A 19,620-nucleotide genomic window follows, 5' to 3' on the forward strand; every position below is an offset into this window, starting at 1 on the left:
TGCTCTGGTCTTGTCTGACGGAAGTATACAGTACCAACAAACAAAGATGGCTTGGAAGGAACAAAGACAGTACGAGAACCGTGGCATCTCTCCCATTCCGAGAACATGTTAGTGGCTAGCTTATATATGGAAGATACCAAAGGAGTTGTAGGTACTTTAGAAGTAGAGTGCTGAGACTCCTTCACTATAGTGCCCTCCTCCTGTGGTATGGAGCAGGGTCTCGGTACTAAGGCATTTGATGCCTTTCATCTAAGATGAGCTCAGAGCCCCAGGTACAAGGTTCATACCAACGGAGCCTGGAGCCTCAGCAGTATCCAGTGCGGGACACAAGGTCTCCAACGTGGGCTTACTTTGAGGAGACTGAGGCTTTCTTGAAGTGGGCTCTTTAAGAGGAGAATGAGTTCTCCAAGGTTCTCTCCTGAGCAGATCTGGGAGAACATGCAGATGTCAACAGGACATTATGCTCACTCAAAGGCCAATGTTCAGCCAGCATCTCCTGGCCTCAATCTGAGGCCAGATAGAGAGAATGCTCTATCATTAAGAGTCTAAGTATTATCTCCTAGTTCTGCTTTTGAATGTTGAACAGACAGAACACTTTTGAGGAATGTGTGTTTCTCCCAAGCAGCAGATACACCAGGAATGCCCCTCACTGGCCGGGATAGTTTCCTGGCATGTGAGGCAACGTTTGAAACCCGGAGATCCTTGCCTACCCTGGGACAATGGGGATCACGAAAGAAAAGAGCACCAGTAGGAGGGAAGGGATTACAAAAACAAACCCTTGCTACAATCAAAACTAAGTATAGAATTAATTTAAGTATAAGGAAAAGGAAAAAAAGTTAGACTAAGGAAAAACCTTTGTGTAGCGAAGCAGGCACACTAGCGCTCCGTCTCAGGCTGAGGTGGTTGAGAAGAAACTGAGGGCCATTCGCCTGCACAGCCCCATATATCCTCAGTGTGGGACATGAGGATGTGTAGGGTGCATTTCTGGGCACTACCACCACCATTTTTTGATCAAAGGCACATAGGTCACAAGTGCACTGAAGTGGAGCACCATAAAGACACTACTCAAAGAATAACAGATCAGCTAGGGGCAGGGCTACTGATACTGGCAGCCAAGGCAAGGTCCAGGCAGATCCAGAGCTGAATCCCTGTGAATGCTTCCTGCAGAAACACCAGCACAGCTCTTCTCAATGCAAAATAATTGTAACTTACGCAACTCTGAGAAAGAAACAAGCTATATCATGCAGCTATTTACCCATCTCCCTCTCCTCCCCATCCTAGAGGGCCATGTTCCCTTACAGCAGGCATTCCCTTCTGGGCAGCTCTGCCAGTGTTCCCTCCACACACTGCAGTGGGGAGAAGCACTTGCTACTGTTTTACTAGAGTAGTCAAATGGCTCATGAATGACAGTGAGTAAAATATTACTCACCCTTACTCGCACCTTACTCTGCAAGCCATCCCAACCGAAATCAACGGAGTACTAACTCATGGACTAAGGTGCTTCTCAGTCTGAGCAAGGCTGGCAGAAACAGGCTCTTAATTTGCAGAGAAGGTTTAAACTCAATGCAAACTGCATTTAAAAGAAGTTTTAGAATAGGAAGCTTCATCTGATTCAGGGCATATCAGAAAAGACCAAATTAATGGATTTGACTCAAAATAAATTGCTTGTGGATGTATTATAGGTTGCTGCAAGGTAAGTATGCATATTTATACAAAAAGCACATGTGATAAAGCAAAATTAAGACAAATCATTTATTCAAGTGTGATCTTAATCATCATAGAATAAAGCAGAACACAAAAAGCAGAAAGCAAATAGGATGTAGAAGCTTAAAGAAGCTCAGAAAGCCCATTAGCACTTTTGACAGATCCAAAGATAACTCTAAAACCACCAATACTTGGCCTAAGGAGTCTGCCAAGAAGCTTCATACTGTGCAAAAATATGTTCCACAGCTTGCCATCCAAATACAAAGAAAGAGCTAGAGACAAAAATTACGCCTGATTTTTGGAAGATTTTTGTGGTGGATTTTTTAAAAATAAAATATTCAAAAATAAACTCATTTTTGTTAGTAAGGAACAAAAAGGTATAAAGACATCATTCAGATCTCATTAGACCCCTTGTTATGGAAAACCTATGGCCACATACAGGTATATTTTTAAAAAACAACACATTTTGCCAAAACCCCATTAAACTGTCATGTACTTTTTCTGTATTTCTCGTCCCATCTGTGCTGATTAGCAAGATATTTGTGTCTAAACAGAAGCTGTCTCCTTTAAAGTTCTGCTTTCCCCACACACCCATCTCTCTGTGATGCCAAAACATAGCGCGTGACGACACAATTTTTTCTAAGTGGTATGAATCAAGATGTTACAAATATATGGGGGCCTGTTCTTCCCTCAAGGAGCATGCAACTTCCATGGATGTTAGTAGAGTCGGGGCACAGCAAAAGGAGTGTAGAATCCCTGAATTCTGCCTGAACTGAATCAACTACACAGAAAGTGAAAGATTAAAAGAGTAACAAAAATCTATCAGCAAAGGGAAATACAGGAAGAGAACTTGACAATTTAATGGGGAAAAGCTGTTAAGGTTTTGTAAAGTTTGCCTAAGCATGACAGTGGCTTTTTGAGACATTTATATATCTACATGTGGAGTGTTTTATATGGTTTTATTTTTCCTCTATAAAGATCTGCAAATTTCTGAAAGTGGAGAGAACACCTATAGAACATGAAGGATTCATGGCACGATACTGAGGCTAGGCAATGCATGTGCAGTGATTTGCACATTTATTTATAAAAAAAGATGTCATCTTTAAAGAGAAAATTGTGCTAAGTTCAAAATAGGTGGCTACACTTTCTAAGTAGCTAAGCTGATAATGAGTAGGAACCAAGCTGCCTGAAAACAAGGGAGTCCCAATTTACTCAGTACAGTTGTTATATATTTGATTTCTCACCATTTAAAACTCTCCTTGGACATTAAAGCTGAGATTTCTCAAAGGATTTAAGGGAATCAGGTACCCAGGCCCCATTAAAAATCAATGAGATTTGGAAGCCTGACAACTCCCTCATGCTACTTTCAGAGTCCCACCCTAAATTCATTCAACAATTACTCTTTTTTTTTTTATTGTTAGTAGGTATGTGCAATTTTTGTTGATTTTATTCAGGCCAAAAGATTTCACTCCTGCTTCCTCCTCCTTCAGCATTATCCCAAAGAGAACTTCTCAATGGGATTACAATTGAGTGTACCCCTTCTGTGCAATGGAACAACAACTGGGGTCACAAATGTAATAGTAACCACAAAAACAACAAGGAGTCCAGTGGCACCTTAAAGACTAACAGATTTATTTGGGCATAAACTTTTGTGGGTAAAAAACCTCACTTTTAATAGTAAGTGCGCCATAACTTCTATATATGCTAGACTGCCATTAAAAATGTATATGCATCACTGAAAAACAAATTCTCTCAAACTATCATAGCTAGTCACTCATCTCTAGGTATAAACTTCATTTAATAGTCTTTTGTAAATTTCCCTTTTGGAATAGGCCAGCTTTATTTAGAAACACATTTTATTCCAAATTTCACACATTTAAAAGTTGTTCTTCAAAGATCTATCAATTGCTTATCATATTATGTAATCCATAATATATTTTATAATGCCAGGATGTAGCTTTTGGAGGACAGGACAAAAGAAAGAGGTGAGTATTCTATTACAAATGGTCTAAATACAGGAATATAAAATTACCAGTTTGAAAAAAGTCATGGAACTCAAGAACTTAAATCAGATACATACATTTTAATAAGTGAGATGTCATGCAGTCTGAGGTTGTGATGTAAAATGGAAAGAATATATATCACAGTACCATCAGACAGAAACTTCCATCATCTCTGAAACAGCTAAATTACCTGACAAATCTGAAATACAATGGATACTGTGTGTCTAACACTACTTGGTAATGTATTTCCTGCAATGAACCCAATTTGTTTATTTCTGAAAGTCACAATGCATTCATAAATCTTTCATATAACCTAAGAAATCTTTTGAAATAGGGAAATCTCAGTTGTTATATGTAACTGTCCATACTAAATGCTTTTGTGGATCATTAACCATTCTGGTCTGACACGAAGCCAGATAATTACGACATGTTTGTTAATGTTCCAAATGGAGCTCTATGTGATTCTCCATTAATCACTACACACAACTTCAAAATCTAGCACTACTAAACATTTGTTAATAGAGGCTTAAAAATGTAATTACTGCCATGATATGTGGCATTATTAAAAATGCAGGTCAATTGTTTAAAATCTATAAAGATTTATGTTTATTTAATGCCTTTATATTATTGTCTATATAAACCACAATCCTACCTGAAAGTTACCTTGACAGACAGATAAAACCCTAGTGAGCAATTACACAATGATATTCATTAGCAAAGAAAAGCACTGCTTTTATTAAGTAGAAACCTGAGAAGTAGCTGAAAATTGACTTTAACAACGAACCTTAGACCGAAGGGTTTCATTGTCAACATTTGTTTTTATTCTTTTCTTATACTGAGACCTAGATTGATGAATTTGCATAAAAATTTATTGGACTAACTTTATTACATCAGTTATTGTTTCCATTTTATTCCCATGTGTGTCCTCTGCATTCCCGATCAGAACGCTGAGGATCCCTCCATTAAAACCCCCATCACCCACATTGATACCCACATTGCTGGGACCATATTGTTCTCTTTGAGGCCCATCAACACCACTCAATGATCCAAAGGGGATGCTTTTTAGCATCACAAGGCAATCCCCTCTCCTGCAGACTGAACATTAAGATTTCAAAGTGTTTCCAAGTCCTTCTGGTCCAAGGCCTTTTCTTTTATAACAGCCTTGGTACATAAGCATTCATCACGTCTCCTGTACAGATGTTTTGGGAAGTTGGCTTATGCCTTAGGACTCAAGCCAACATCATTTGCAGATGTAACAAACTGAGGGTAAATAAAACTATACATTCTGAAATCAGTACTCGGTGATATATCCTGTATCCTATTTTAATCTCTGCTGGTAATTTATTATTTGATCACTCGCAACTCAATCTCTTTGTGACTCAACATACCCATCTGTAAAATAGGAATAATACTTCCCAACCTCCTTGGGTGGCCTCATTGTAAAATCTTTGAGCTCATCAGATGAAAGAAGACAAATTAGCAATAAAACGTTATCACCACCACCACTTGGGAAAAGATACCATAGTCATGCAAACCAGACTGACTGCTGATTTAGCTTCAGGACATGAGTCCTGTATTACTTCTAATGTATCAAAGTTCCGTGAAAACCAATGCCATAAAAAAAAAAAAGCATGTGTATTAAATTTAATGGCAATGTAAAAACCTACAGAAAAGCCAGTAACTATGTATATTTCCAATGGGAAAAACAAGGGACAAACACATCTGCTGCACAAACTCACCAAGCAACACACTAAAATAATTAGAAGGTCTGGCTGGATTCTTTATTTTTATAACACAAATGGATTTTTTTTTTTTTGGTGCAGCATGTGACCTCAGAAGGTTTTGTCCTTTATCTAGCAGCAGGACTTTGAGATGTCAGGCAGGCAGATTTGGAAAAGGCCCACAATGAGGAGGTCTAAAGAGCAGTCAAGGCCAGTAAATGTCAGTTAGGTCCTCTCTGTATTTGATACTTGCAGAGCTCTCCCCTGATGACATATCTGAGGTATGGTGAAACCTGTACAAGGCACTGTACTCATTGGGCTGAAGTGTATCTCTGAAGAAAGCACTCCAAAAAACCCAGAAACAGAGTAAAGTTCTGCTCAACCTTCATTAGAAAGCTACATGGTACACAGCTGATCTTTACTGTCCCTTATGTGATCATTTAAGACAGTCCCATGTTCTGCTTAACAGGTCCCTACCATGCTCCTCCATCCCAATTTGTCTACAGGGCCATCATCTTTAATAATCTGCATCTGGATACTAGATAGACCAAACTCTTGATCTGTTGCCTACCACTGTGTAGATATGGCAGAGAGGAAGCATGCTGTCTTCACAAAAGAGAATGCTACCCTTAAAGCCTCCTGCCAATGTAGCCACTAAGCTGCAGAGAAGTCCAGAAAACTGGAATTCATTGCCCCAGCGCTTAGCCAAAATTCAGACACCAAACTGTGAAGGCACTTAGAACACACGGGTGGGGCAGGATAAAAAATGTGGGAGAAAATACCAAAGGTGATATCTTGAAAAGTCCAAGGAGGTTTTATATAACACAACTGCACTTTACCCCTTCTGAAGCCCTAGCAATTTTGGCATTTTAAATGTTATGATTTTCAACTAGAGATATTTAAATTCATCATTAACATTCTTGACTCAAAACAGTAAATAGCATTATAAAAAAAAACTTCAGAAAACATTAAGAACAGCTTCAATACAGGAAAAAGAACAGGAGTACTTGTGGCACCTTAGAGACTAACAAAAAAGTCCTGTTCTTTTTGCGGATACAGACTAACACGGCTGCTACTCTGAAACTGTCAATACAGTGTATTTTTCAATCTTTCTGAAAAGGTTCATTTTAAAACAGAAACTCTATCCCACAGAAATGCACAGTCAGTCAGTTACTGAAGTTATACTTCTTTTTTGCTTACTGAAGCATCATTGATGGCAGCAGCACAACTATGGAAACCGGGTATATTAACCGTAGTTGAGAAACCAGCAGAGGGAGCACAAAACTTTAATTTGGGGGCAAGTGGGTTGGAAGTGACAAAAGCCAGGGCTATTTTATTATTGGCTCATGGTGAAATTGTAAATGTTCTTAAAAAATAAAGATCTTTAGAAGTTTTTAACAACAGCCCTTTCTATTTGGCCTGTTTAGGTAAAAGTGAAATAGATAAAACTTCTCATCTGCCTCACTCATGCATGCATATGCACAGCTCCACACACTAATACCTCCTCTACCCCAAAATGGCCTGCCATGGCGTCACTTTGAAAAATACAGATCTGTACCCAATAACAATTAAGTCTTAAATAGATTATTATAGTATCTGACATTGGCAAATGCCACTAAGATGGCCGAGCCTCCTTAATCCACGGTCATTAGCAAAAATATTGTTTTTAGTCAGTCAGTTTTGGGTGGGCTGAAACTGTTAAGTGTTTCTCTTAAATAATAACTTTTTATCAAAGATATTTTCATTCATTCAAACTAAGTTTGCCTTGCAAACCAATCAGAAAGCAGCAAGCTTTATCAATAGTGGTAGGGCTAGAAACAGTCACTAAGACACCTATTGCAGAATAAGCCATTTTCCTGATGAGCTATTTTATTTTTAAATATCCTTATTTTTTAGGGAACACTCATTATTAACGTCTGCATCTCTGAAAATAAACATCTTGATTTGGCATTTACATCTAGAGACCATTATTCTGTCACAACTTCCCATTCACTTGATATTTTTTCTTAATTAAATAGACAATTTAATCTGATCATCTGACACTGTAAATCATTTGCTCTAGAGAGAATACTGGAGAGAAGCTTTATGGGGTTAATTTACAGTAATTATGGAAAAAGCTAATTTATTGTGTCACTGGTTAATCCTGCTGAAGCAATTTAGCAGCAGACATCCTGTAACACAATTTGGTACAGTAATATTTAACGTTTGAGAAGATAAACAGTGGAAGAGTTTCAATATCTAGTATGAGTTCACAAAATAGCATGTAACGGGAACTACTAGCTCTAAGTGAGGATAGTTTTTTGTCTTGCTGTTCTTGAAATTAAAAGGAAAACAAACTATAAAATGTATAATCCTCTGTGCTACTCACATTTTCAGGGATACTGGGAAGCTCTGTGATGTCAGGCACACTAAAGTAAGAATGCTGGAAAGGAAAAAACAAAAAATTATTTTTGCATAGTTAAAAGAAATACAAAATATTGCTTGGAATTAGTAATGTGTTTATCCCGTAATTGCAAAAGGAAACTGATATATAACAACTTTTTCTATCAACTACCAATGAGATCATTTTGCCATTGTTTTCAAAATTTAGATTTTTCTCTCAAGGTTAAAAAAAATACTATAACAAATGTTGAGTCACAAAGTATGAAATATCTTTAAAAGGATAAATTACATGTAATTCTTGTACTTCAGATGAATTAATACACATAGCCTCACACTATTTATGACCTATGTCAGAAGAACTCCAAAGCTTTCTGTAATTCAGACCATCTTTCCTCAGCCCACTGCAAGATCCATGTCTGAGTACAGAACATACAACAGCCAGCTCCTTTTTGGCCTAAGGTAGTACAATATTAATGTGTTTCACTGTTTAGGCAACAAAAGAAATGGAGCTGTATCTAAAAAGGGCTCCTACTTTCAGAGAATGAAACTGACTGGTAATTTTATCCTTTGTCTTAAACTAGGGAACTCTCATAATTACCCTCCCCGATCGCTGCATGAAATACAAAGAGCTCTGATGCAATAACAATGGTTGCTCTTGATCTTCTTGACATATCTCCTTTTATATATTATAGGATTCTCCAGTGGTACCTTAAGAGTGTTCCTGATGACTGCTAGAGAATGATTGAAGCGCTGCAAAATTATATCACCTGGCAGCATAAATGAGAGTTCCTCTAGGGAAATACATACTGTGAAATTAAAAAAGTACCACCATTTAAGAAAGCAAACAGAATTTAAGATATATCATTTATTAACTATTCTCTTGCTTATTGTCTCTTGAATCCCATGGCTAATAGTAACATGGAGCAGTCTTGCGCAATGCACATTTGCATTGCTATATGGTTTGGAATGTTCACAGTAGATGGTGTCAAAAATCTGCACCAAAAATGCTTCAACCTGCCAAGTACCCCCTTTAGATGCCCTGATCTACCACACCAGACAGGCAAACTACCAAGTTTGCATATGGCAAATTTCGTCCATAGCAGATGCTGTTGCTTCAAGTCCAGCTGGTCATAGTTAAGACATGCATAATGAGCAGATAAACATCCATTCATCGGTTATATCAAAAACTAGCCCAAAATAAATACAGCGCTAGAGAGTTGCAGTGCTAAAAAGATTACTATATGGGAGAAGAACCCATTATAAACATACAACGCCATTCCCACATTTGTAAACATACAATACAGAAAAGCCCTCACTGTAAAGATGCATCAAGTTTCAATGATTGTATATGACTGACACAATAACTGATTGTACAGACTATGAGCAATACAATTAATTAACAGTATTATCTAACTACAGAACTTGGCCACTGCAAACAAACATCAAAGGGACTTTTAAAACGTTTTTTTAAAATGCATTCAGTGATTAAATGATTGTGCAGCACGAAGAAACAAAGCTGAACAAATTATCTCTTTCAGGTGCAATAAATGGTTCCACTACGGTTCGGAGGATGGCAACAAATGGGAATCCATTGTCTATTACCAAAATGTTTGAAATCAACCCATAGAAATAAGAGGAGGCTGGAATAAGTACAAAAAGTAAGGGGGAGGTTTGTATGTTACATCAAATGCTAATGTTGCCATATACTGAAGGCTATGTCACCAATGAGTATGATATTCAATGCAGAGTTTACAAGTTAAAAAAACATTCTGAAATAATATTTTTTTTCCAAGCACACCTTCATAAAGTAGTTATGCTTCTGCTGGTGCCTAGATCGGTCTTGTATTTAATCTGATAAAGGTTTCCAAATACATGTGGGTTTCTTTATGGTTGGCATACTCCTAACACTATTTTTTGAATGTATCTAGTACACTGATTCATTAGAAGAGGATTTCCATGTTTATCATATTTATATGACTATAGGATATTTATCAACTTTGACAACTGTGGTTCTATTTGTGTAGTGTGCCTGGATTTAGAATAATTAACACACATGATAGCGGGGTTTCAGGTTCTAGGAGAAAGGCACTGGCTAGAGGAATCAGATGGATTCCCTCTGGAAGGGTTCTACATTAATGTTCAAGGCCCCAGTACTGCTAAGCTGTGTGCATACTTTAACTTCAACTGGATTACTCATGATGTGCAAAGTTAAGTACATGTGTAAGTCTTTGCAGGATCAAGGCCCATGTATTTTTCATTCATGGCTTTCAAATACCAAAACTCACAATTTGCTATCCTGTTTTATGGTCAGTTTACTTAATCCTTGGCGTGTTAAAGAAGATAATGCTGTTTGAGTAATTTAACTGGAAAGCTATTTTGTGTACACCTTTTTATTTGTAGCTATTTGAAAAACTGTCTAGTTTTTATGTTGGTTTCCTAGTTTCCTGATGCTTCACACCACTGCAATTTGTGAATTGCTTAATGGAGCGATTTACTTGCTTTACATTCCAGGAAACTATTTTTGTTTTATTATTAACTATTTTGATAATGCAAGACATTTCTGCAGTTCTTATTTTGGGAGGTGAGGGTGGGTAGAGAGACTCAGTATTTTTGTTTGTAAATTAATATTGTGTATATTTTATATTATTTTGAGTGTTATAATTTCTTATAAGACTGGCACTTTATTTTGTGTTAAAGTTTTTTGGGGACTGTTGTGCTCTTGTAATATTTCCACAAGTCACACACACCTATTGTATATAGTGTTTATCATACATTCTATACTTCATGAACAATTTATGGGCTGAAGTATCTAGCAGTTAAAACAGCTACACTGACTACAGATAAAACAGGTATGCAATGCAGACTTTAGCTTCCCAATGTGTCACTACTTTAATTTGAATTGAAAAGGAACAAAGAGGAAATGGAATTTTGAGACTACACAATGAATAGGAAAAAAAAACTCCACAAGCTCTTCCAGATCCATCAACTTGTAAACAGCTAAACTAAAATGCTTAAATAGCCCAAAACAAAAGTAGTCCCTAGGCTGTCCTTTGATATTCTTTCCTGCTCCAATGCTCATGAAATGTTTGAGGCAAGGGGAGACCAACAGCATTCCTTGAAACCACTGGTATGAAACAACTGAAATATCCCAACAGATCATCCTATCTCTGAGACAGCTTGTCCTCTAGGTCAGGCAGACATGCTGTTCATACAATAGCTTTCCTTGATAGGACTGGGTCATCTCCACTGCCAGCTGGTGACCTAGCTAGGCCAAACAACTGCTACCTGTCGACTGACATTACAGGGTGAAGTGATGAGAGTAAGCTGTTTGTAGCCAGCAGTTAGTTTTAAAAGGAGGGGGAAAGGGAAATGAAAGAGGCAGGCAGATAAGCAGAGCTGTAGCTGTACACCAGCAGCTATAAATGTGAATTCTAAAAGCCTGAGCAGCACACAAAGCAACATGTGTTGTTGAGTATTTTTCATTGGCTTTTTCAGATTTAGGAATTGCTGCCCAGAACACAAGGTTGATCCGCAAACATCAACTGGAAGAAAACAAAGAGAAATCTTTCCCTTAAAGCCCCACCAACCCATCCAAACATAAGTTCTTCCACTAGTTTTTCACTAAGACTGGCACAGAATATAACAACCTCAATGCAAGTGTGAGGAAGAATAACTATTGGTTGGGAGGGGGAGGGGGAAGAACGACACACACACGGAAATTACATGCACCAAAGTGTTAGTGCTCAGACTGTTGCTCTGCCAGGCAGGGGACTCTGAGTTTGCTTTCCAGTCTTGTAATGCAGGCCAGCAGGGGCTGGGAGTGCTGCAGAGGTAGGATCATGAACCACAAGAAGAGGAGTGTTGTGTTGCTCAGCAGTGACCCCTCTAGCTGATTAGGAGCAATGCTCACAAGTGTCCATACAGAATCCCACCCAATCCTCTGCAGATCAAAGGATGGGGACTCTTTTCAGGGTTAACACTAGGGAAATGAAGAGGCTCTTCAGGGCTTTGACTGGAAAGAGGGCGTGCACAGCTCCCTGACCCTGAGGGAAAACAATATAATCTGCTACAAGACTCAAAAAGAAGAAAGCGCTGTTTTGATGTTTTTCTCTTACAATGGTACATAATGAAAATGTGTCTCCTTAGTTTGCTGCTGTTTTCCCTCACTTACCACACTGAGATTAACAGGTGTTCCTGGGTCAGGAATGGGAAGTTTATGAAGTGTTTCTAGGAGTTCATTCCTCTGACTGTCCTGAAATAAAAAGGTACCTGCTTAATAAAGGAACACTAAGCAATAAATTGTCATCTCATGCCAGGCACTGAGATGTAAGTATACGGGTGCTCTGAGGCTAGATCACTTGCAAATGTAAGGAACAGATGCCAAAAGGATTTATACTGCAGACAAAGGAAATGACACCATTTTCTACGCAAATATCCTGGCAATATAAAATGCTGCTTTTAAAAACAAAATACATCTTCCCACATGTAGGTTTCTATGTTTTTAAATCTTTCAAGAAATCTATCAGGGCACCATCCTATGCATGACTATGATCTCATCCCAGGGAGGGCCAGCTTCCATAGCAACTATTTCATAACAGAAACTATTTGCTTTCAGCTGAAGACATCATTATAAAAAGGCAAGTGCACCTTCTTCTAATTTGTACAAGTGTGATAAAATGCAAAATACGACTATTATTGGAGAAATGGTAAGAGAATCAAGGCAGTAACATATAGCAATCAGTCAGATTATAACAGTACTGCAGTAGCCTATCGTATCTGAAACATACATGATACATACAACGTCTAAAGTTTTCCACAGTATGCATAATCTCCATGCACCACCAACTTTCATTTATACTCCTAGAACTGACCCTTAATATTTTCAGTTCATATTTTGAATGAAATATCAAAAAAACATGCTTGAATTCCACACCACCACCCCAATTTTAAGTGTAAAAATCTATGTCTTCAACATTGGTAAGACAGATAGGATGAGCAACAGGAAAAAGGTCTTTTGCCTCAGCAGATCTGGTTTCAAATCTGTATCGGGTCACCACGAAAGTAGGTTTAGAGAAGACATCTGTCCAACACTCATAGAAGCACAGTTAGTCTGTCTTCCAGGAGGCCCAATACCAGAACTGCAGAGATGCTATGGCCATGATTAAGGTACTAATTAACAGAATGCTGGAGGAACTTTCATGGTACTTGCCTAACTAAACTGTACCTGGCTCTCTCCAATGAATCTTTCTTGGATACCAAACTTAACCTAAAATGTGTTTGCATTTCTCAAAGCCCTTTTCATGAGAGTAGCCAAGTAGATCATAAAGCCGATTCTATAGGACTGTATGGTACAGATTAACAATTCAACTGGGTATTCTCTTATGAGAGTATTGCCTATATGGTTAATTTTCACCCTATCTAGTATGTGTAATGTTTGGAAAATGAGAGAGCTCCGAAAAGTACCTGTCCTTTTGCTGTATAATCTGCCAAGATGTTGAGCAGCTTATAAAAGACTTCAAACCATGGGAGATAACTAAAAAACAAAAAGAAAAAGCACAACTGTAAGTTACTTGAAAATATCATCATGTAATTCTAGATTGGCAAGTTTTGTTATACACAGTTGATGCATCGTTAACAAAAGCCACACCATCTGAGCTGACACTTTGATAAATGGCTGGCAGGAAGGGGTGCGAGTTCTCTCTCCTGTAGTGGGTGTGGCCAGGAGGGCGGGCCATGGCACTGCAGCATGTATTGGTCACTGATCCCCTTCCGTTGATTGCAGAGCTTCCAATAATCACGCCTGGAGCTTCTGGCTACAGCATGGCACCACCATAAAAGGCAATGGGTGAAAGTAGGTCTAAGAATCCAAGAAGTCAATGCTGAAAATTCATAAGAACAAAGGCCACCATTTCCAAACTCATTTCACTGTACATGCAATAAAGGGATGATCATACAGAAGTCATAACTGTCTATGCAGCCATTGGTAACGTTCTGGAATTGTTTACAAGTGCACATATTGTTGACACTTTTTTAATTATACAAAGTTTTCCCATAGTGCATACTTAATTAGTGACCTTCAGGGCAGCTGTTGGGGCCCTAAAAAGGGTAAAAAAGGTGGCTGTTCTGTAATTGGATCCTGCCCTTATTTTTTTTTTATTACCATAAAATTATTTGCATATTCTTTAAAAAATTATTTATTTTTAAAATGAATCGCCAGAATGATGGGTATACTCTCTTACCCAGCATCTATAAAATTCCATTTATTCAAGCTGTAGTTAGACCAAGTATACTTCTTACCCTGAATGCAAATTTGTCTCATTTATATCATATCAGTTCTTTACAATAATCAGTAACAAAGAGTCAAGTTTGAAAGGCGCAAACATGCTGAAAATTATGTATCTGTTTTTTCACACTATGTCTATTTAGTACTGCTATGCCTTCTAGGGACGTTTCTACTGCATATAAACAAGGACAGACAGCTAAGACACTAGTCTGTGCTGTAGGAAGCTCTGCTTGGATTTTATACCATGCTTGCATGGCAAGGGTCTTTGAGTGTATTTATTTTTTAAATCTCTGCAAGGAATTTCCCCTAAGCTATAGTGAACAGGCAAGCTAGGAGTATGAAGCATAAAGTGATTTCTCTGTTAATCACAGATGCCTTGTGAAGCAAATAAAGTATATTTTTGATATAGTTGGACAAGATTTAAAGCCTTTACACAATATGACTACATCCTGCCAACTGTAAAGAAATCAGGGCCCCTACGGTTACAAACTGTACAGCTTGTAGTAATAAATGAAGTGAGAAGCAATATACGTGACAGATAAAGTGAACAGCACTCCATCATTAACATTTGTTTGAAGCCAGCAAATGCTACTGTAAAATTTAAGTAGCTTATCAAAATATACTGATAAGCAACTTAGCTTTTCACGTTATATGACAGTACTATCGCTTATGTTAATATGTTTCAAGTGACTCTGGGAACCACATATTGACTATTGCACAGAGAGAGAATTACCACTTTAAATAACGTTTAGTTTGGCATCACAATGTAAACATTCAAGAGGGATTAGACAGATAAGTTTCTCTCTTCCCATTTAGTTAAATAAACCTCAGCAGAGTTAAAAGCCATTATAATAGTAACAAGAAATCCTTTCAGAGTAAAACTCCTGCTCAGAGATTAACAAGAACTTGGTAAACAAACCCATACAAGCATCACAAAATATTTTTCAAAAGAAGGGTTTAAGGTTTTTTGGGTTTTTTTAAGCTAACGATATGAAAAAGAAAACCTACTTCAAGAAATACATACTGAATTAGACTTAATCAGGCAGGGATCCTTAGCTGAAAATGCCATGTACAGAATCAAAATTACAATATTTTAGAAGTTTTATTTTTGTTTTAAACTAGATTTCTATCAATAGCATATAAGTAGTAAACGAGAGAGATTTCAATTTCTAATTTTGACTGCGTTGCAACTTCACACAATGCTTGATAAATAGAATCTAACCAATCTCCTCAGAATGAGACATTTAATGGTTTAATAATTGTTTGCTACAAGGTAGTCCTTTAGAAATCAGCTGGTGTTCAAGTTTGAGTCCTTTTGGTACAGAGTTTGAGGCTGGCTGTGACGGCATAGTTTCCATGCACCTTTTTGCACTGACTGATGGTTATCTAGTGATGGCAGTGTTGAGGTTTTGAAACCAAAGTCGAGTTGTATACCTCTTCAAAGAGCCACTGTTTTCCCCTGTTGGGAGGCCAGAGTTCACAGCTGAACCTTATCTTGCTACAGAGCCAACAGAGTTTCCTGTATTGCTTCATTAAGCCAAACATGCCAACTCTATAGGTTTTATTCAGTTGCCCGCAAGGACATTGGATCCAAATTCCATTTTAACTCAGTCAGCAGCTAGTAAATAGTTTCTGTATACAAAAAAGTGGAGATAAATATTTATATTTACACATTGCTAAAATGTCTGAACTGACGGTCATTCTGCACACAGTTCCGGTGAGGGGAAGCATGCTGCCATTTCTATTACACTTGCTCACTCCCTATTTTTCCTTACTGCTCATTCATCTCTCTTATTGGACATGGTTATTATCCTGGCCTGTCACTTTCTACTCCTACTTTGTCCTGTCTCTGTCAAGTAATATTCACAGCTCAGTGTAACTGCTCTGGTTCAGTATTTTATGGATTTAAACAATGTTACAGTTTGAAAATTAGCATCTCCAATTTAGGTGATGATGAAGCACATTCATGTTTCATACTACAAAGCTGGCAACAACACAAGAGTGTCGGGCACCTATGGCTACTAGGGAGATATATAAGAATCTTGCGGGGAGGGGGTGGGGAGTGAGAGGAAGAATGATACAAAAATATCCAGAAATCAGAAACATTGCTGTTTCAAATAGGGGATTTTTTAGCAAACAGAATTACAGCCAACATAGAATGACTTTGCCAAACCAATACATCTATAAAAGGTCTAGATGTTTAGACTACGGTTTTCTATAAGGTACAGTATTAAGCATACAAGAGAATGCCTTTGGGGACCTGTGCTCTGTTTGCTAAGCTGTCACAGCCTGACTCCTTGCTTTCTAACCAAGCTTTATGTAGCCAGTGGAGAATCCCCATGAGACTCTGCATTGCCCCTTTCATCTGGGTATAAATGCAGCAGGCTTCTAGCCTACAGCAGTTGTCTTGAGACACGGTCTTGCTTCAGTGTACCAGGGCAGACCTGCAGGGAAGGAAAGGAAATTTCTACAGGCTTTTTCCACTCCCTGTATTTTGCTTTTAGAAAGGCAAAATTTGCCTGACTGGTATTCAGATAACTGGGAAGGGGGTGGGGAGGGGGAGTAATTCCTTAAAAGGGTAAGGGTTTGGGTAGGAATCAGAGATGACTCTACCTGACAGTAATAAAGTTAAGTAGTAAGAGCAATGGTATAAGCAAAGAAACAACATATGCATACAGCCAAGAGCATCTTCCTTAAACACAACCATACTATGGAGCTGCAGATTATATATGAGTAGAGCAGGGAGAGAAGATCTCGATGTGGGAGAGCAGCACATTTCTCTCACATGCTCGACTGCCCATTAGTCTCCTATATTACCTGCAATTAAAATAATTACATAATTCAGCATTAGCTTTAGCAGTTAACTTCCCAACAACAGTCTCCCACTAATACAAAAATGTACATTTCCAGCTTCTCAGTTTTGGAAACAAGGTTTTTTTTCTCAATAACTGTTTAATAACTGTGACTTGGAGAAGATTAGATTTCTCCTTTAATCTCAAATTATTTGTGTGACTGAGGGAAATTTCTCACCAAGAAAGGACTGATCGCTTTCTCTGTTATCACTGGTACAATGTACGAGGCAGTACTGGTAACATAATGCCCTTGGAGTAATGGCACCTCCACAGAAAATCTAATGTAATTCTCTTGTATTTTCTGTGTTACCCTGAGAGGATGTGTGTGTCTTTCAGCAAATTATTGGAAATGCTACCTACAAAGTCCCTTACATAGACTCGAGAATTCTCTGCCATTCATAACATTTAACTACATATTTAAATTGCTGTGGCTGCACAGTGCAGTGTGTTGGTAATGTTTAATTTTATCTTTTACTACATAATATTTGAAAAAATTGCAAATGGAGTGTATCTTAGGTTCTCCTAGATCTCTCTCTCAGGTGCTTGGCTGGCTGGCTCTTACTGTCACGCTCAGGGTTTAACTATGATCACTGTAGGTGGGGTCAAGAAGGAATTTTTCTCCAGGTCAGATTGGAAGTGATCTTTGGGGGTTTTCGCCTCACTCTGTAGCATGTGGGTGCGGGTCACTTGCCAGCTTTATCTGGATATATCACACTTAATCATTTCCCTTGTGGGAACCTTGAGCACTGGTGCATCTCATTGCCTCCTATTCTCTGCCTGTGGTACATAATAGTCTAATTTCCCGTGGGCGGTAAAGCTTTTATCTAATTTTGGTTGTTGGGTTTAGGATGCAGGTGCTGGGCGGTGTTGGTGGCCTGTGATACACAAAAAGTCATACTAGATCAGGGGTCGACAACCTTTCAGAAGTGGTGTGCCGAGTCTTCATTTATTCACTCTAATTTAAGTTTTCGCGTGCCAGTAATATATTTTAACGATTTTAGAAGGTCTCTTTCTATAAGTCTTTAATATATAACTAAACTATTGTTGTATGTAAAGTAAATAAGGTTTTTAAAATGTTTAAGAAGTTTCATTTAAAATTAAATTAAAGTGCAGAGCCCCCCCCAGACCGGTGGCCAGGACCCGGGCAGTATGAGTGCCACTGAAAATCAGCTCGCGTGCCACCTTCGGCACGCATGCCATAGGTTGCCTACCCCTGTACTAGATGATCTGGTGGTCCCTTCTGACCTTAAACTCTATAAACTGAGCACTTCACAGCTTTAATGTGTTTATCCTCGTGGTAATCCTGTGAGGTAGGGAAGTGCTATTATCCTACATTACAGATGGTGAACTGGAGCACAGAGAGGTGAAGAGACATGCACAAGGTCACGAATGAAGTCTAGTTGAGCACAGAACTGAACCCAAGTCTCCAGATTCCCATGTTAGTGCCCTAATTACTAGATCATCCTCCTTCTTCCTGAATAGTTTAAAGGAAGACATAACAGCACCTTTGTGATTTTCTTTCAATTGACAGATGTATTTATTTAGAGAGATTTTCACATATAAGCCCATTTCTAAAGTTTTTACATCGCTCTCCATAAAATACATTAGTCACTACCCAAATTTGCAAACCTTTCAGACGCACTGTAAAGCTCAACTGTTTTCCTTTTGGGAGACTGAGGAGGGGAGTAGAACTAAGGATATGTGCTGATAGTTGTTTACATACAAGTTTAGTATTATTGTGAGCAGCAAATCTAGTAAGTGTCAGAGGCAGTTCATTCCAATTATAATTTTTACATTGTGTATTTTAAAACACCCAGAGCAATGGATGAGCGCCTTGGAAAAAAATCAAAAGAAATTAAATGATATGCATGTCTATACACACAGAAAAACAAGGTGACTTGTTCTCTATGGATGCACACAGACAGATGTTATGGATTGTAAAGCCAGGTCATAGAATCAATCTGATTGTGCACCTTTGAATGCCTCTCCTCTACTCTGCTCAGTAAGCCATCTCCATCAGCACAACCTCTGCCTGCCTCCATTAGGGATTTCTCTCTCAGTACTGCCACCCTAACATTTAATATTCCATAACATTTTTACTTCTTCCTCCCAAATGGGGAATTTCGCTACTCCTTCTCTCCCCAAAAACACACTGGTGTGAGGTTCACCAGTGACAAGTTTAAGGTCCAACATCTCATGTCCCTTCAAGGCTAAAAAGGAAACTCTCTCTCAATTGGGATAGAAGATGTCCAGCTTTCCAATGGGGCATATGAAACCTTCATCTAGTTCTGGAAGCTCCTTGTATCATGTTTATGCACAAAAAAGCTATTTGTGTTATATTCTGGATGCAGCAGCAAAGGAGATAGACAGTCACGGAGGGAGCTGACAGAAACAGCTGTCTGCTGTGATTGCTTTTTTGTTCTAGCTGCAAAAACTGAAACTAACATGAAAGTGAGGCTTTGCACTGGGGAGGGAAGAGTGCCCAAACATTTAAAGGGTCAGGACATTACAGTCCTCTGCCCTACTTTAAAAATATTTCCAAACACATATCCATTATCATGTACATGGCTAACAAGAACACTATATAACCTATAAATTGCGGGTGGACTACTGCAGACTCTTAAATTGTAATAGATTATTCTGCCTTGGAATAGCAATTCACTAAGCAACTTATG

General features: G+C 38.3%; 1 protein-coding gene across 19 annotated transcripts in view; it reads right to left on the reverse strand.

Annotated features, from left to right (window-relative positions):
• The window catches only part of DENND1A (DENN domain containing 1A), a 357,159-nt gene that overhangs the window by 178,666 nt on the left and 158,873 nt on the right, over window positions 1–19,620 (reverse strand). For all 19 annotated transcript variants that reach the window (XM_008169422.4, XM_042854420.2, XM_065571994.1 and 16 more), the window contains 3 exons: window positions 13,274–13,343; window positions 11,982–12,062; window positions 7,797–7,850 (listed from right to left, as the gene is read on the reverse strand). In XM_008169422.4, coding sequence (XP_008167644.1) covers window positions 7,797–7,850; window positions 11,982–12,062; window positions 13,274–13,343 — 205 coding nt within the window. The remainder of the gene's footprint in view (window positions 1–7,796; window positions 7,851–11,981; window positions 12,063–13,273; window positions 13,344–19,620) is intronic.

The sequence above is a fragment of the Chrysemys picta genome, chromosome 18, assembly GCF_011386835.1.
Source record: "Chrysemys picta bellii isolate R12L10 chromosome 18, ASM1138683v2, whole genome shotgun sequence".
NCBI classification, from domain to species: domain Eukaryota; kingdom Metazoa; phylum Chordata; order Testudines; family Emydidae; genus Chrysemys; species Chrysemys picta.